Source organism: Natator depressus, chromosome 2, assembly GCF_965152275.1.
Source record: "Natator depressus isolate rNatDep1 chromosome 2, rNatDep2.hap1, whole genome shotgun sequence".
Taxonomy (NCBI): Eukaryota; Metazoa; Chordata; order Testudines; family Cheloniidae; genus Natator; species Natator depressus.
In genome coordinates, this window is record NC_134235.1 from 219,486,844 (window position 1) to 219,506,829 (window position 19,986).

General features: G+C 41.1%; 1 protein-coding gene and 1 long non-coding RNA gene across 7 annotated transcripts in view; both read right to left on the reverse strand.

Annotated features, from left to right (window-relative positions):
• Window positions 1-10,422, reverse strand: part of AKAP9 (A-kinase anchoring protein 9) — a 218,370-nt gene extending 207,948 nt beyond the window's left edge. For all 6 annotated transcript variants that reach the window (XM_074945942.1, XM_074945947.1, XM_074945945.1 and 3 more), the window contains exon 1: window positions 10,178-10,422. In XM_074945942.1, coding sequence (XP_074802043.1) covers window positions 10,178-10,225 — 48 coding nt within the window. In that variant the 5' untranslated portion in view covers window positions 10,226-10,422. The remainder of the gene's footprint in view (window positions 1-10,177) is intronic.
• LOC141983159 (uncharacterized) lies at window positions 1,278-4,959 on the reverse strand. Its single transcript, XR_012638310.1, has 4 exons — window positions 4,662-4,959; window positions 4,004-4,042; window positions 3,764-3,915; window positions 1,278-1,588 (listed from the first exon to the last, which is right to left on the reverse strand). It is a non-coding gene; the product is annotated as an uncharacterized LOC141983159 (long non-coding RNA).
• Window positions 10,423-19,986: the final 9,564 nt, after the last annotated feature.

Here is a 19,986-nt window from a genome sequence, read left to right on the forward strand (position 1 = left end):
ATGTTTAGCACAAATTCAATATGAATGAGACAGGATTTATCTTACACCAATATCACCCATATCTCTTTGCTGATGTGTGATGACCAATACCTTGTATGGGTAAAATGTTAAAATTATAACTGAAGTTCCAAGGAGATGATGTATCAGGGCTTGAAGTACTAAATTTAGCAGTCAAAAGGGATACTTTATTAAGTGCAGGAGTCAGATGAGTTCAGCTGTCCTGGTGAATCTCTGACAGAGTGGGTTGATGGAAGTTGCTGAGGAAATTCCAGTGTAGTAGGTCTTTTTTCCCCAATTTAGGAAATTTAGATCCTGGAATATATTGCAGTTGTTGAAGAAAATCTAGAAAAAAATAGTTTCTCACACAATCTTAGTAGATGAATGATCTCTGTACACAATATAAAACATTCTTAAAACCCTAGCTACATAATACATCCTACTGAAGCTGACCTCAGAAAGAATCTTTTGAAATCTGTTATCTAAGCAGTACATCTCTTCCAGAGAAATTCCACATAATCTAAAAGACTATGTCTATCTTCACTTTTGAGAGTAACAAACAAATTGTCTTTGGAGAATGATCATGTGTTTTTCCTTTGTTGCTATATAGTCAGACTCAGGAGGCACCATAAGGGAGGAACACACGATGCAGGATAATCAGCTCATGGAAAAACTAAACCAGGGATGAGTGAAGAGCTTTTGTCTTTCTTGCTAGTTTCTAACCTAGCAAAAGAAATTAAAAACGAAATACTAGTTTGGTTTAATGAGTAGCAGGGTCTTCTGTAATTCTCAGTCTGATCATTTCCCTCATAATCCAAACTAGATCTGAAAATATTTTAAAATCTCAAACATGCTCAGTATTGCCAATGCCAAGCATTCAAAAATCATGAGGCAGAAACTGCAAAATCATGAGATTTTTAAAAACAACAAATTTTGGGGGAATGTTTTGGCTCTGGTTTCTGAGCCTTTAGGGAAGTTGCTTCATGTTTTCAAGACTTTCTTTGCAACCATGAAGACCAGAAATGTACTCTCTTAAAAATGAAAGCTGAGATTCTCATGTAATTCACTCTAGCAGTTGGGGCTTTAAGGAAAACACACCAAATATCACGAGTCATGATAAAATCATGAGCTAGCAATACTGTAAATGATGCATTTTGAAGTGCTGTATGCACAAAACTGCAGATTAGTGAAATTATGTTGAGTATTAACCCTCCTCCCTTCAAAAGATCAAATCACCACGACTCATTACTCTGTTATTTACAGAAGTTTTATTCATATAATTTGCTACTTGTGACATCACTCCTTGCTCTCAGTTTATTCACTCCTTACATCTATTCTGTTCTTACTTCTTATGCACCTGTCCCTTCCCCTCTGTTCCTCCACATGCTTCCCTGGTGGCAGGTCCTCCCCTTTCCCGGTAGACAGATAGTCTGGTTCTTCTGTCCCCCTGCTCTCTTCAGCTTGCTGTCTCGTTCCATGCTCCCTATTCAAATGACAACTTCAGTCCGCTGGCAGCTCCAGTCTTGCTGTTGGCTGTAGTTGTTGAGGATACCCTCTTATTTTCTTTCTCCCTTGCTTGTATCAGTAGTTCCTAATGGAGGCAATCAGTCTTGGTTTCTACATACGGCCAACATCTTTACAATGTACACATTTCTAGCCTCTCGAAGAGGTTGGTAATCAACAACATGAGACAGGGTAGTTCTCTGAAAAACCACTAGCAAATGCCCCAAAGACAACAGTTGAGTGCTGCTGCTCTTTTATGCGCTTTAGCTTTGTATGTAGTAAACAATAAAATGTGGTCAAATGATAGTGTTTATTTTAAAGTTGTTCCTTTCTCAGCATCTCTCTGCAATAACAAAAGTGACGCATTTGCCAATCCCAGTTATGAGAATTCCTTGATGAATATTAAGGTGGATCAGTGAAAGTACACTGTGACCTCTGGATGTCCATTAAGGATCAGTCTATAGCAGACGATCAAGCAGTAAAGGGAGCTGGGAAAGGAATTTAGGATAGAAGCCTTTAACTAATGAAGTGAGCAACTAATAATTATTATAATCTGGAGTTGAAAGGATACGGATAACCAGGGGTGAAAGTAAGTTAGAGGATTTACATGTACGCCAGAGTCCTGAGCAGGGGGCATGGCCTCAACTGGAAGAGGCATGGCCTCAAATCCCCAGGCCCTTTAAATCTTGATTTAAAGGGCCAGGGCTCCAGCTGCGGTAGTAGCAGCTGGGAGCCTGGGGCCCTTTAAACCACTCCGAGCTACCAGCTGCAGAGACAGCTGGGAACCCCGGGGCTCGGGGGCGATTTAAAGGGCCCAGGGCTCCAGCTGCCGCTACCGCAGCAGAGCCGCGGGCCCTTTAAATCACCGAGGAGCCCTGAGGGCTCCCGGCTGCCATCGCTACCCTGGGGCTCTGGCAGAGCTTTAAAGGGCCTGAGGCTCCGCTGTGGTAGCAGCTGCCGGAGTCCCGAGCCCTTTAAATCCCTGCCTGAGCCCTGCCGCCCGAGCCCTGGGGTAGCGACGGCCGGGCTCCGTCGGGGATTTAAAGGTCCCCGGGAGCTCCAGCAGCCGCTACCGCCCCAGCCCTTTAAATCCCCTCCGGAGTCCCGCCGCCGCTACCCTAGGGCTTTGGCAGCAGGGCTCAGGTGGGGATTTAAAGGGCCCCGGCGGGGATTTAAAAGGCCCGGGGGGGGGTAGCGGCAGCTGGAGCTCCGTGGCCCTTTAAATCCCCGCCGCTGCTACCCCAGGGCTTTAAATTGCCCTCTGAGAAAGCCAGTCCCAGTACAGCGCACCGGCTCTTACCGGTACGCTGTACCAAGGCGTACCAGCTTACTTTCACCTCTGCTGATAACTAATGTGGGAACCACTTTAACAGCCTTTTTCTGATTTCCTCTTTTCCACTGTCCTCTTATTTTCCTTACAAGTTTACATTATTTCTCTAATTCCAAATTTCTCCAAATATTGATTACTGTGGTATGTCAGGTACCATTCTGCAGAAATAGATCTCTATATAGGTATTTTCGAGTAAATTTTTGACAGTGTTGCATGTAAAAAACCTATTTTGTATTTCTCATGTGACCTATCCTCAAACTGTCAAAGGTCAAGCACTACTTTCCCTAAAAGTACTCGACGCATTTTATTGAAAACACTGAATAATTCTTCCTTTATTAAAGGAGACTTTTTGTATAGAATTTATTCACACTAATTTGAAAGTTCAAAATATTTCTACCTGTACAAGTATGTGACAGAATATAAAAATATCTGCCATGGAGATCTATGCTACCTTAAATATAGATGACGCTACAGTCCCTCACTGATGGAGCAGGAAAAGGAAACAATTCCGCACCACAAGAAAAGGGAGCCCAGGAGCCACCTGGAGGTTGAAAAGAAAGAAAGCAGGAACCAGTCCCTTCAAGAGAACTGTCTCCAGCCCCATTCTCTTCCTCCACAGGTTCCCCTCTGGGCCCAAGACACCTAATCTACTGAGCAGTTTGCTTTTCTCAGTCCTGTTGAACCTATGCTCATCCACTCCCTTCTCCACCTTGCTCAAGTGCATTATCAGGAGTCTCCCCTTCAGTATCCCACACACCCCTCCACCCATGCCAGATATAGCAGTAACCCACAGTAAACTTCTCACTCTAGCTAGGAGGGCCTGAGCACCTCCTTATCTCCGTGCCTTTTTTTTTTTTTTTTTTTTTTTTTTTTTTTTTACACACACACACACACAAAAAGCATGAAGTGTGAGAGCAGTAACATAATGCTTACCACAAGCAATGCCTTTTGTTACATAAAATTTCTTGTGTTAAAAAAATGACTCAAGATGCACACTGGCAAAAAAAAGTTTGTATAATTCTGCTTCATAAACGTTTTTGTTCAAGTTACTGAAAGCAGTTAGAAACAAGATGAGCAATCTGCACCTGAAAGCAAAACAAGATACGTCAGTAAGGTCAGCTTTTAAATGACACAAAATTTAGTTTTAAAAGAGAGAGAGAGGATGCAACTCACCACATCCTTAATAAATTGCAAGAAGTTTCAGCAGTTATCCTAAAGAGAAAACAATATTTAAAAGGACTGTTCATTATCTAAGAAAGTTTACCTCTAAACAATCTATTTCAAACTAAATTCTTTGTTATATTTAAACACTGACCTGGTGAATTGTGGAATGAAATCCTTTCATGCTTCTGTCAAGTCAATGATTTTTTTTTTATTTTTATTTTTTTTAAAACAGGAAACTGGAACAACCTGTAACTTCATTCTAAGACATCATAATTTCTCAACACAAGATGATCAGATGACAGAAGTAAAATTTATCTTGTGTATCAGTAATTTGTAGGGAAAACAACTACATAGTCTCAGGCTACCAGGCAACATCAGTGTATTTGTCTGGATACATTCCACCTTCATGCTCAGCCACTAGAAATAGGCACAAACAAATACAAACCAAACTGTTGAAGATATTTTCTGAAGGTATCATCAGATAGACCTATAGGACTACTTAGCCATTTTAAGTAGCATTAGCTCTCCAAAACAACAGACCTAACATTGTAACCTTTGCCATTACACGTGTTCTGATTATTACCGAGTATAAATCAAAGACATGCAAGTTCCTTGTTCTGTGTTTAAACATGTACTAAATAAGCCAAACAGCTTCTTTCCACAATACCTTCACACGGTTTAGGGAGTATCTCTCCATGGACAACATGCTTTCAAGCAAGGGACCAAGTACGCACTGTGAACATACAGAAGACACTGACAACCATGACAATGAATAATGCTAGAGGGTATTCTTTATATAAAAAGAAGATATAGACAGTACCTAAAAGCCCTGAGAATCCAGAATTAACAACGCCAAAGCTGGAATAAAGATTTTCTAAGCAAAATTCAGTATTAATATGATTTAACAAGCTAGACAGCATGCCACCACTGCCCTTCATCCCGCCTCCTGAATATAACAGAAGACAAGAGCATGATCAAGAAGCACACTGGGAGGTAGTTTATGTCCAAAGTTTCATTCATGTAAGATAAACAGTTTTACAAAACTTTGTACTGACAGAAGTATCTGTGAAACTTTATACATTTTTCAGATTAAAGTTGTGGTATCTTTAGAGCATTTAAACAGTTTCATTCACCTACAATGGTAAAGGCTGATGAGCAAATATATAGCAGGAAGGTTGCTATAGAATTACATTCACTTTGCACTCTTCAGGTCTGAAGAGAGCCGTAAGTAGCAAGAAAAGCAACTAAAAATCCTCTTACACACACCTCAGCTCTTTATTTACAAAAATGTCAATAGATAACAGCGTGTAAAATTCAGAGGTGATGTTTTAAGGGGTGTAAGATACCAAGTCTTTAAGTAAACACTTACAGGAGGACTACTGTTTTAGCTTTCATCCAGAGAGGACTAGAAGAAGGTATACTAACCCCTCCTGGAGTGAAGTCAAGGAGAGGACAGATCTAAATAATAGTCACAGAAGAGAACCAAGGGGAACTCCACAAGAAAAAAAAAAAAAAGCACAGTCCATCCCACATCAGAAGGGGGCTGCTGAGCTTCCCTTTCCATCTGTCTTTGGTTCCCTCTTCAATCATTACCACCCTCATGTTCCATGTTGTTACCCCTGCAGGTAGAAAGATATTTCCATTGAGAAGTTTCCTGACATTGTAAACCACCAGTTCAGATGTTGAGTGATTGCAAAGATTACATTTCTTTGAAAAATATTTGGGGTTGTTGATTTTTTTAAATAATTGCACTGGAATTTTCCTATCAGAAATAAAATATTAGTGTTACTCTGACAATAATATTAAAGTCTTGATGATTATGAATTCACACCAAAAGGGTGAATTTATTTTGAATTAGATGTTAAAAACTACACAAAAGGCACCCATCCAAAACTCTGGATGCCCTTGACATGTATTTTAAAACAAAACCCTGGAGAGTTGCAACTAAAACTGTCTGAAACACTTCTCCCAACCCAGTTAATTACTAGCACCCCATCACCTTGATGGAAAGGATTGGAAACAACTCATCATAGTAGTGGCAAGGACTAACAGACATCTAGCTAAATAGATGATATTGTGTGACCACTCTGGATCAAGACAAAGAAGTGGAATCCTTGGGACATGCGGATAAAGAATAAAGGGGTGGGGAGAGGAAGGGAGTGTATGAGAGCAGCTGGCTAAATATGCAGCTGCTTTAGAGCTGGCCAAAGATAGAACCTGGAGAGGGAACCCTGGAGCAGAATCTCATCTAGAGCTGGGGAAAGAGCACATCTGAAAAAGGGAGAACTCAAAGAGACAGCAGGCGCAGGCTGCCACTGAGAAGTAAATATTGTAACTGGCAGACCTGGCACAGGGGAAAGAGCAGTTTGTCCTGTGATCCTGGGATCTGGGCCAGATGCAAAAGTGCAAAAAAATATGATTGGAGAAGAACCACCTAGGGATGCCAGAAGGCCTTGTAGTCTGTTGCCTAGAGAAGCAGAAGCTACAGCTCGCAAATTCAGTAAGGAGGCAACATGAGAGGCTTCTTTAATGCAAACACTAGAATGGAGGTTCTTAAACGGGGTGCACCCTCCAGAGGGGTGCAGAATGTATTCTGGGGGTGTGAGAAGCCTTAAGGGGGGTGGGGGTTACACCATGCACATTCAGAGCTGGGTGCCTGGCCAGTGGCTGCTGCTCTCCAGCCACCAAGCTCTGAAGGCAGCACTGCCACCAGCAGCAGCAAAGAAATAAGGGTGGCAATACCATACCATGCCACCCGTACTTCTGTGCTCCTGCCAGCAGTGTCGCTGCCTTTAGAGCTTGGCACCCAGCCAGCAGCCTCCGCTCTGCCTTCAGAAATGGGTGACAGGAGAGCGTCAGCTGCTGGCTGGGAAGCTGGGAGCATAAACTACTATAGACACAAAGAAGGGGACGTGATCAAATGATTTTGAGAACCACTGCACTAAGAGATGCCACAGGCATCAATGTTAGAGGCAACAGCAGCCTATGCAACCAAAGGCTAAGAAGCTCTCCCTCCCAAAGAAGGCACCTTTGAAGAATCTTTGGAACTAGACATAAGGACTCAGATACTAACCTTGTAACTTCCTATATGATTGCCCCTTAGGGGAATAGCCTGGAAATTTTCTGTACCTTTCTTCTGTAGATAAATCACTTAGGTTTTAGTGGAGTCTTTGTACCCCTTCTTCTCTGCCAGCCCTAATAAAGAATCTGCCTTTATTTACTAGATGTGTGCAAGTGTCTAAGGGGAACCAACCAAGAACAGGAGCCTGTAAAGTCTCGCATTTGAAATGCATAACATGCTTGCTTCTAAATTCATGGTATACACCAGGCTACGTATCAGAACTCCTGGTGAGTCTTCTGAGGAGAAAAGGGAGGGGAGGGGGAAGCTTGTCAGATACAGCAGATTGTCTGCTGGTTGATGGCACTTTTAAAAGAATTATATAAATAGGTACAGTGGCTATACTTAAAAGTTTCTACTGATTCATAATTTAACTGATTCTACCACTTGTCTCCCAAAAATGTATAAAATCTTTCAAATCAGCAGAAACATTTCAATTGCAATTGCTATATATAAACACAAGTATGAACATGGTAAAAAAAAAAAAAAAAAGAGACTTGTATTGATTTTAAATGTTTACATATTGCCATAAGTGTATATGGCACTTTTTAGAGGGAATAAGATAAAGACTATTTAAAGAGCGAAGTGGTTAAAGTGGAAAGGTATTTTGACACCTCTGAAAACGTATTTTAAAAAGTGTTCAGCATCAATAATATAGAATAAATGTTCACTGAATTATTACAAGAGCAAGTTCTTTTCTATTGTGTGCACAGCATCAATTTTTAAATAAAAAGATTGAAGCTACAAAAAGGTACACATTTGACAGTGTCCTTAGTTGTTCCCCGCCCCCAATATACTTCATGTTTAGCAGTTATTAGTACAACTTACCAGTGCTTGTTCTTTGCTCACTGTTGTTCAAAATGACTACTTGAGAAGTTTAAGTAGAATTACTAATTTTATTCATTTTTAAATTGAGAAAAAATTTTCCCATGTTTCAAAAAGAGCAGTTTAATACATCGATTTATAGTGTACAATGCCATGCCATACCAAAACATCTTTGTTTGTTTATCAAGTAATGCTGGCGTACAGTATCCACTGCAGAACTAGCACAAAGCCATAGAACTGTTTTGATACCTCCTCAGCAATGGAAAGGTGGCTATAACATTTACATGCACTCTGTATTGGGGAGCATTTATTCCAAGATATGGCATTTTCTGATAGTTTAGTACTACTCACTGTTACTTTTCCAGTTACACGTTTAGGTTAACCATTTTCACAATGTTAAGATTTGGCAAAATATGCTATTACATGGCTAAGATAGCATATAGCAAGGAAACCCATGGGAAATACCTAGTTGTACAGGATTTCTCCTACTTGATAAAGATCTTCAGGATTAAAACTGGATAGAATCCTAATGGACTTGGAGACCTAAGGGTCTTCAGAGCCTCCTGACAATATCATCCATTCAATTTGCCTGGATTCTAGATTTCTTTTTTTTCCTCCTAGGTGTATCGCAATTGGGTGAAGATCCCCAGAATCTCACCATTTCTTACCTCTTCAATTTCTCAGCTGCCCAGCCTCTCTCCTGTCCATTATGCTTCTCACTCTCATCCACCCATTCTACCCCCCCTCCCCACACACACACAGTTACTTGTCCCTTCACTCAAACCCAACTCTTGCATCAAAAATCCCTTCCTCTCCCCAACCTCAAGCGGCCTTCTCTGCCAACCGGCCACAAAACTGGATTATATATAAAAACCACATTCAACTTGTCACCATCCTGACCTCTTGCCCTATCCCTTCATTAATTTGTTTTTAGATTGTAAATTCTTCAGAGCAGTACCTTGCATAATAGAGCACTGATCCTGCCTGGGGCTTTTGGTTGCTACTCCAATAGAAACAACAAATACAAGTCACAACAACCAAACAGAGGCACTGAACACTTTTCTGGATAACGTATCTTAGCCTATTCAACTTTGCACAATTGAACTTCCAACCCCAATTTCAGTGAAGAGACTCTGCAAGCAAGACAGAGATGGACATCATGTAGTTACAGATTTACTTTGTTCTCCAACTGCATACACAATGCGATTTTGCTAAATTATCTTTTCCAATGTGAACTGACAATTTATGTTCTATGAACTCTAGTATTTGGTGGTAAACTGCCCAATTAGATGGACAAATTGAGACCAATTGCCTTGGTTTGCTAAACCTAAATTTTACTTTACCGTGTGTTGTTATAATGGTTGGGTAACCCTTGAGTCTTCTTTCACTGATCATTTGTGAGTTTCCCTTACTCTAGAAATAAGGTCATTATAGCTGAGCCAATGTGCTATTTTACAGATATATTCTGAAGGTGATTTGTTTAAATACATTTAAGTTATCAATAAACAGCTGATTATGGGAACAGTTTGGGAAATAAAGGCATCAAACACATTGCACTGTAAGATTACTTTATAGTATTATTAGCTCACTGAAGACAAGATGTCCTTCAAAACAAAAATCAGTTATCTCCATAAATTTTTACATTGCTTTTTAAAAATCGAAACAGCAACTTGTGCATCAGGTTAACAGTATGTTGCAAACTGCATTTTCCTCACCCCCAAATCTCCTTTTGCTAAAGTGAAGTAACTTTAAAGTATTGTACCCAGACCATTAAAAGCTATACACATTCACAAAAGACACCAGCACACAAAGAGTTTCACTCACAGAAATACCATTAACTTTCAATGTGTAACTACTGGCACCTGTGGCACTTGAAAGTCATGGCCGTCCACCAACAGCTGTCACAAGCCAATCATACAGAGAGAGACAGAGAAAACCTGCTCTGGAGCCCACTGCTATAAAGGAGGCTCCCCTAGCTCCTACAGACGCCCCCACGCTGCCTGCACGCCCCATTACCCGGGACACCACACACTGGACACCGGTGAAAAGCAGAGAGGTATTCCTACACCTTGGGGTGGGCTCGTCCCAGGCTACTCAACAGAGCATTTATCATTTCGTTCCCCTCCACAGCTTCTTCCCCCGTCCCCGCCTCGGCCTCCCGCACAGCTTCCCCCACCCCATTCCCCTCGGCTCGGCTCTCCCCAGCGCGCTCCCCCCGCCGCCACAGCCTCGCCGCCTACCTTGGCTTTCCCGGCCTCCAGTTTCTTCTGCCTCTCCTCGTCCTCCATGGCCCCTGCGAGCAGAGCAGAGCGTTACCGTTACCACCGCCGCCGGCCCCGCTACAGCGACAGGAGCTTCCGTGGCGGATCCACCGGCGCCGCCATCTTCAGCTCCACGTAAACACGCGCGGCCGGGAAAAGTGACGTCCGCGCCGCCGCCGCCTCGCCGAGCCCCGCTGCTCCGCACCTGGCCGAGAGCCCCGCCCACCCCCAGGCAACGAGAGCCACCACAGGCGGGAACGGAGAGGATGTGACGACCCTGCTCCCCTCCCCCCGGCACTCACCGGAGGCATCCGCCTCACCCCCTTTGAGCTCCCTGCCCCTCCCCCCATCTGCGGGGAGATCCACCCACCGCAGACATCTGCGCCCCCCCCCCCAAATCTGCAGGGAGATCCACCCACTCGAGATACCTGCCCCTCTCCCCCCAATCTGTGGGGGGAATCCACCCACTTCCTCCGAGATCCCTGCCCCCTCCCCAGTCACAGACTGGCCTTTTTGGAAATCCCCCCCAGTCCCAAGGTCCCTGCTCCCTCCCCTCACATTCACCAGGGGCGATCCACCCCCACTCCCCTACCAGACACCTAGCCCTCCCCAGTCACTCACCCTATGACACGCTCTCCTTCCCCCAATAGGATGACACTGGATTGTGTCTATAAATTGTAATTTTAAAAATTTGAAGTAATAAGTAATATTTTTATTAAGACTAAACACTTGCAAACTGAATGCTGCTACAATATCCATGTGTGCAACATTGTTTTTCTAAATGTTTTCTTTAAAAAGAGGAATGTTTCCTTGCCTTATTACCTATTCCTGAAGTTGATCCAATGATCAGAGCACATAACATTGCAAACTGTCTGAATGTCCTATGCATTTTTGTCCTGGAAATCATAAAAATCAAGTCTGCGAGGTCTTTGTGCATTATGTACCCTAGGAGGGTAATGCCCAGTATTTTGTAAGATTAGGCCCCATGTCTGTATTTCATAACGTGTATATTTCATGCATCAGAAGTTTTAATAGCTTTTGTTTGGTTAAGGATCATGATGTTTAATTGACATGTATTAGTGAAACGTTTGGGGCACATCAGTACCTGGTAATTCAAGATTAAGCAGTATGCTGTGATAGCTAATAATACATTTGTATTACACTGGGGCTCTGAATATGCACATGGCATGCTTTTCCTTTCTGTTGTTAGATATTCATTAACACGAACATTTCTTACAAAACGTATGCATTTGTGTGTCTTAAAATATACATTTTCTTAAACATAATGCAAGCCTGGTCAGATTAACATGCACACTGTTCTATATGAACACAAATATATTCCCTATCAGTTTGTATTCGTACACATGTTTTCATTAAAGCTTATTTACATTTTTGAATTTGAAATAAAAGATATCATTTTAAAAGAATGTTCAGTTCCCAAATTTGGCAGTAGGATAAATGGTTTATCAACAAACAGGATGTTTAAAAATATTTTAATGTGAAAATTGCTGATATTTTACTTCATAAGGAAGAATACTATTTTCTATATTTTAATTAAATTTTTTATCAAACATGTGAAGAATCATATTTCAGTGTTGTAAGGAATAATGTTGAGGGAGAAAGCATTCTGTAATTTATTTTAGAATTGAAAATCACATGTACCAAATAAATTTTATTCCTAAAATATACATATTTTTCTGAGGGAAAAAAAAAACCATGGGGAAAATCTCTCTCTCGTAGACATACACACTTGGCAAACTATTTCCATAGACAATGTCTTACAGAAAGGATTTTTAATTTAATCATATTCCCAGACTATGTCTGACTTCTATATTCCTTACAAGAATGTTCTTAGCTTCAACAGATCGCTAATAACATCAAATAATGCAACTGATTTGCACAACTATATCTTCTAAAGAAACAGCTGTATATTGTCTCTGCCTCTTTGACTATCAATTACCACTTCAGAAAATTCATCATTGTATGCAGTAGCATCTGATGAGATTCTATTGCTTAAGAGTACAAAGAGAGGATGCAGAGTGCACTAATGTGAATATCAATGAAATAGTTTGTAGTGACTACTAAGGGAACCATTTAAATAATACAGCATACATGAAACTCACATTGATTAAAAGGTAATATCTAAAACCTCTGTCAAGGCATTCCATTTTCAATTCTCCTGATCCCTTTTGAATAAGATTCATCTGCCAAGAAATGTTTGTTTTTTAAATGTTATATTTAAGTCTGCATGTTTTAACTAAGCTGTAAACAATCACTCCAGATACCTGTGCAATAATAATAGAATCATAGAATATCAGGGTAGGAAGGGACCTCAGGAGGTCATCTAGTCCACTCCCCTGCTCAATTCAGGACCAATCCTCAACTAAATCATTCCAGCCAGGGCTTTGTCAAGCCTGGCCTTAAAAACCTCTAAGGAAGGAGATTCCACCACCTCCCTAGGTAACCCATTCCAGTGCTTCACCACCCTCCTAGTGAAAAAGTTTTTCCTAATATCCAACCTAAACCTCCCCCACTGCAACTTGAGACCATTACTCCTTGTTCTGTCATCTGCTACCACTGAGAACAGCCTAGATCCATCCTCTTTTGAACCCCCTTTCAGGTAGTTGAAAACAGCTATCAAATCCCCCCTCATTCTTCTCTTCTACAGACTAAATAATCCCAGTTCCCTCAGCCTCTCCTCATAAGTCAAGTCCCTAATCATTTTAGTTGTCCTCTGCTGCACTCTTTCCAATTTTTCCACATCCTTCTTGTAGTGTGGGGCCCAAAACTGGATACAGTACTCCAGATGAGGTCTCACCAATGCTGAATAGAGGGGAATGATCATGTCCTTCAATCTGCTGGCAATGCTCGTATTTATACAGCCCAGAATGCCATTGGCCTTCTTGGCAACAAGGACACACTGTTGACTCATATCCAGCTTCTCATTCACTGTAATCCCTAGGTCCTTTTCTGCAGAACTGCTGCTTAGCCACTCGGTCCCTAGTCTGAAGCAGTGCATGGGATTCTTCCATCCTTAGTGCAGGACTCTGCACTTGTTCTTGTTGAACCTCAGATTTCTTTTGGCCCAATCCTCTAATTTGTCTAGGTCTTTCTGTATCCTATCCCTACCCTCCAGCATATCTACCACTCCTCCCAGTTTAGTGTCATCTGCAAACTTGCTGAGGGTGCAATCCACGCCATCCTCCAGATCATTCATGAAGATATTGAACAAAACCGGCCCCAGGACCAACCCTTGAGGCACTCTGCTTGATACCAGCTGCCAACTAGACATGGAGCCATTGATCACTATCCGATGAGCCCGATGATCTAGCCAGCTTTCTAACCACCTTATTGTCCATTCATTCAGCCCATGCTTCTTTAACTTGCTGGCAAGAATACTGTGGGAGAGCGTATCAAAAGCTTTCCTAAAGTCAAGGAATAACACATCCACTGCTTTCCCTTCATCCACAGAGCCATCATAGAAGGCAATTAGATTAGTCAGGCATGACTTGCCCTTGGTGAATCCATGCTGACTGTTCCTGATCACTTTCCTCTCCTCTAAGTGCTTCAAAATTGATTCCTTGAGGACCTGCTCCATGATTTTTCCAGGGACTGAGGTGAGGCTGACTGGCCTGTAGTTCCCCAGATCCTCCTTCTTCCCTTTTTTAAGGATTACTATGAACGATAAATCCTCTTTGACCCCAATCCAGTTCCCACAGAAGTCAGTGAAATCTTGTCTGCATTGTCAACTTTTTAAAAACATTTCCATTATTAGTTTAGTGCTGGAGCAGCTCCACTGGCACCAGCAGTGATGGGTGTCCTAGTGTAGATTGGCCATCAGGGTCCGGATTCACAAAGGACATTAGACATTATAATGCCTAACTTTTAAGCATCTTGGGTATATCTACATTGCAATAAAACACCCATGGCTGGCCCAAATCAGCTGACTCAGACTTGCAGTGCTTGGGCTGCAGGGCTAGAACATTGCAGTGTAGAGATTCGCACCCCAGGTTTTCGGACCTTCCCCCTTCATGGGGTCCTGGAGCCCAGGCTCCATCCCAAACCTGAACAGCTACACTGAAATGTTATAGCCCCACAGCCTGAACCTCATAAGCTCAAGTCAGCTGACACTGGGCCAGCCACAGGTGTTTTATTGCAGTTTAGACATACCATATGATGCCTAAGTAGAAGCCACAAACATTGGGTTAGGTTTTTAGGCTCCCTATACTTTGCATGGGAGAGATAGCTGCCTAAGAATGGCATCCACAAAAGCCAACATGCTGGGAGGGGACCCACTTAAACTAGACAATTGCACATGTTGAGGAGAAGGGTGCATCCTAAGTAGTTAGGGCTCTCACCTGAGAGGTGGGAAACCCTTATTCAAATCTCATCTCCTCATCAGGCAGACTGGGGAATTGAATCAGGGTCTTCCACAGCCTGGGGGAGTAACCACTGGCCTAAAGGTTATAAGGAATGCTGCCTCCATTTGGTATGCAGTTAGGTGTGCTCTGACTATTCCTACTGGATCAGACCCAGCATGCAAGATAGGTGTTGCCCTGCCTATCTTCACCTGGTTTGAGGCTTGTGCTGGGCATGAGATAGTCCAGAACCACCCCCCTCCACCCCACCCCCCCCCAGAGGCAGAAATATAGGCACCTAGGGAACATTTATAGTAAAAAATTTAGGCACTGAATGAGTTTAGGCAACAACTGAACAGGGGTTTTATGGATAGCAGCAGTACCTAAATCTCTTTGTGGATCTGGGCCCAGCATTTTTACCACCATATCACCCAGCTCTGCAGTGAGCAGTGGTAAACAAAATACTGCTAAAAATGTTGGTGGGCAGCAGTCTACAGTAGTGATCCCCCTATTGCCACCTCTGGAGAAGCTGTAGCAAGAGTGGGGTATCTTTAGGAATAGTTCAGTACATTCAAAAATACTGAGTTAGTAAAAGAAGTGGGATTAGAACTCAAGAATTCCTACTGTCACTGTGACAGTTAGGGTCCAGACACCCCCAGAGGGGAACAGGGGGGGTTGAACTGCAAATAATAGGGATTTGAATCAAAGGGATACATTTTTTGTTTTGGAGTTTGTTTGTTTTCACTTTAATTTTCTAATCAAGACCATAACCAGCACTACTCAAATGGCAAGAGAAAGGCAATTTGCATGGTATTACTGACCAGGACTCTTGCCACATATCTTCCATCTTGTGCATCCATGCTAAACTAAACCTGAAAAGGTTTTCTTATCATTACTAGGGAAATTAAATTTTCTAGAAAAGTTTGAAGTGATCTGCTAATGTTTATATAGATATTCAAATTCACTTTATATACACACTGAATTGTGTCCTGAAGTTTAGCCAGTAAGGAAGGGAATTACAAATGTCTTTGCAAGATCCTTTCCTAGCAGTTGGTGTATGGAAAGAATATAAATTTCAATAGAGATTTTCTGAACTTTAATCACTGGGAAAGATATGTTAATGGCAGTTAATAAATGAAAGAAAATAAACTAGGGATGCCAATGGCCTGGCATATTCTTTCAAAGTCAGTTAAGTATTCTTTTATACAGTCTGAGAAAGGTGGGCACAGCCTGTATACATATCTCACGATAAATTAAATTTAGAGCATTACAAATTTTCATAAGAGAACTTACTTGACATTTTTAATAGCACAACATCTTTGTATACAATCAGTTTATTTATCTGCTTATTCTTTGGGGTTCCAACTCCCTGTTCTCCCCTGGGGAGGGGTACTGGACCCTGATTATCACAAGGGAACAATGGAATAAAAAACAAAATCAAGAAAAGATCTTTTAATACAAAGTAAAGGTATAATCTGAAATCAGTAAAAACAAACAAAACTCCTCTGGTTCAAAGACTGTAGAAAATTGAATATTTTTCCATGGACTTCACTGGATTCTCAATCATACCCTAGGGTAGAAGCAAATTATTTTCTCTCTGCCAAACAGCATTCCTCCTTGGCTGACAGTTTCCAGTGTCACTGAACTAGGTGCTAGGTGTCAATAAGATTTCACACATACATTAGACTGTGACAGTAATTTCTCAGTCAGAATATCCAATTTAGAAGATGGTTAGAGGCCCCCAAAGTCTCCATGAAGTCACTTAATAAGAGCTAATGGGTCTTATTTTCCTCCTGCTTACACCAGTTTTAAAACTATGTAATTCCAGTGGAGTAACTCCTATTGATACCAGTGTGAGATGAAATTTAGGCACACAAATTGTATGCACTCTGACAATGACAATTGGACAAAATATTTTTAAAAGGAATAGCACTTATAATTCCACCTTTTCCCTAAACCCTGGAAGCCTATGCCAACAGGGGGTTGTAGGAGAGCATTTTATTAAATTCCAAGCAATCTGTAGAGATTGTAGCTTTTTTTATTTATATACAATTCCCGTTCTACAAATTCATTTATGGCCAGATGGCTTTGGGGTACAACTTGGTTAGCCACTTAAGATTTGAGGGTTTGAGCTATAGGTGATATTTATCTCCAATAATCTATTTTGGTAGGGTGACCAATACTGGCTCACCTAAGATGCTACTTGATTAAGGGCAGCCCAAAAGCCATAAATATTTAAACATCTTGGTTCATTTTCTAATCTCCATAGAGCTTAGGTACCATAAACAAGTAAATTTTTATTTCAAACATTAGCTACAATTATAAATGGGCCTAAGCCACAACATTAAGATCTGGATCTGAAATTCCTAAAAATATGAGGGAATGGGGTTTTTGTTTGGGATCAACTCTGCATACAATATAATTGTTTATATTTGGAAATTAATGTTTATAACTACTGCAGTGAATTAACTTTGAATAGCAAGGATGGCTCCAGGTGTTGAGAGGCTCTGTCCAAAGCAACAATGCAGGCTCTATTCAGGTTCTTCACCACTTATGTCAGAATCCTTCCACATTTGTATAACAATTAAACCCTCCCTCTGAGCTACCTCCTTTTGCCTCTCTTATTTTCCCATTCACTTAGTTGTGAGACTTTGCCTGGTTCCTCTGATAATGCCCCCTTAAGGGATGGGCAAGCTATAAGATAGAACTGAAGCACCACTTTCCAGCTAGGGACCTGGAGAGGGTTATTAGGGAATTCATCCTCTGACACAACCTGGTGAAGTCAGAGTCAGATGGGTAACCAGAACTGGGGATGGAGCTCATGCTGGCAAATCAGATGCATGAATGGGGTACAGAAGTTCTGGAACTTTAGGGGCCTAAACAAATGCATACATCACTTAAGCCTAAAGCTAAGGAGCTCAGATACTACTGTGACTGAGGATATAAAGTATTCAGATAAATATATAGGCTAATACTATAGAGTACCACTCAATAGTAATGAGGCTATCTAACTATAATTGGGCTGTATCAAAAAGTAAATTCATACTGAAGTGGAAAGCTAGATGAACCTCGTTATAGTCTCAGAGCCCACTGCCTTATAAGAACAACCCCCTCTCTGCAAAGTAGGGATCCGAGCTTTTTCCTGCCACCCAGTATAATGATCCAGCCATTTTGGGTTAAAGAGAGTTCAAAATGTAAGATTTCACTTGCAAATGGCTGTATTTGGTCAGAATTATATGGAGGAGAGACTGCCGCTGATGCTTGCAGTCCAACCCTTCTGCTGTGGCCTTGGGATCTGCTGTACAGACCTACCTGACAGGAGAATGAATTATAAATTAACTCTGTGAAATTATATGAAAACAAAAGAGATACCTACATTTGAGATGTGACTGTGTCCAAGGCATTCTTTGATCAGGGCCTGCTTCTGCTTCCACTGACACCAGTGAGAATTTTATAATTAAATTTTAATGAGAGCAGGATAGGGCCACCAGTGTTTAGTTCTCATAGTGCTTATAAGAAAGTAATTACTCATCTCCACTTTGATAAGAAGAGGTACAAATAACGAAGGGTTAACTTGATGAACCTCAGCCCTTGCCACAGTCTGCTACAATAGTTCTGCTCCAGTGTCCCTAAGTATCCGTTACTATCTGCTCTGCAGCTGAGGTGAGCTTTGCTTTGTATTTGAGTATCTCAGAATGCTGTGGGGTTCTCCATCACCATGGCTGCAACAGGGAAGTGTTGTAGGTAATACTGTAAACATCTTCTCTGGACACCTATTCCCCTACCCCCAATCTTCACTGAAATAGAATTTCTGTTATGAGATATTGCTGCACAGTATTCTGGGGTCCCCTTCAAAGGCAAGTAGTAACAAAAATTGTAGAATAGATAGTGGATGGTTGGTGGTAAAGGTGCAGGTGGGGAAGCTGAGTGGATGGGACATAGAGCAGTGTTCGGGGATTTAAAGAAACAAGACAGAGCAGAACCTTTTCTTAAGAATCATGTTGAAAGGAAAAAGTTACAAAGTGGGGTTAGGCCTAGGTCCACAAAGTTATTTAGGCTCCTAACTCGAAAACAATGGAAGTTAGAAGCCTAAATATCTTTGAGGATCTGGGCTTTAGTACTTATTATAGAGGTTGCTCAAGGTCTGATGTGGACATAATCACTGTTTTGTGTTTATCCACTTCTTATGTATAATTAATTTAAAAAGCATCTCTCCCTGTGAAGCAATATGGGCACTGAGGAAAGAAACAACGTTTGGAAGGTCAGCTAAAATAAAGTGTGGTTTTTATATGTTAATTGTAGGCCTTGTAAATTAGCCAAGTTCATGTGACCTATAGACAATGAAAACATTGTATAGCTCCCTCCATTGTATGTCTACTTTTATTCATTATTAAATCTTAATATTCTGTACATCTAAATACATTTTGCTGAGCCCTTTTATAAAGTGTTCCAAAATGCAGCAGAACACATACAGATCACATGCGGAGCTATACAAAGATAACTGCACCTTCACATTCACATGCTATATATACATGCACAAAATACATATATACAGGCATACAAGCATGCTCGCTCCATGCCTCAAATATGCATCTTCAAAAACATACACATAATCTCTTTATTTATATTCTGAACACCCAACATATTTCTCTCCTGTTGTAAAGATATTCATTACTAACTCAGACAAATGGAATGAAGCACAGACCTCTTGTAATAGTGCAGTAATACATACCCTCTGAAGTAGAGTGTTGTTGTTTTCTGGATCCTGGGGTTGTACAGCTTATAGTTTGACAGATTGTAAACTCTACATATCTCTTTTTGGACATATTTGATTATTATTCCTCATCTTTTCATTAAAAAGACAAGTATTGTAGATTTGCTGAGCTGGTCACTTCTTTGGTATGAATACTGTAGCGGAAAAGGAGATCAAGACCCCCTGCAGTGTAGCAAGTTTGGTAGGATGAATAATTTATTCTGAAGTATAATATATCAAGGAGGTAATTTAAGTAAGCCTGCAACTAATGCAGATAATTAATTAAGTGATCCTAGAGCACCTGATTGACATTTCCTAATTCAGTTATGTACAAAAGTTCTACTGTTATCACAGATCAGTTGGTATACATAAAAATATTATAGTACACTTACATGTTACTGTATGTCTGAAGTGTATACAATTGTCCCAGCTTCCTTTAAATATTCAGAATAAAATTCTTTTATGCTTATTGTACACATAGGTATAAGTTTACCTCCTTTTGTATTTTATCTCTATGATCATTATTTGTTTTAAATGGAATATAAAACCTCAGTTACAGTATGAAACCTTTATAACCTTTATCACAATATCCACATTTCCCAACAGTTTTGGGGGGAATGTACCAGTTTGCCGGAATAAATACCCACCAGTGCCCCCTGCCTCCCTCCAAATGTATG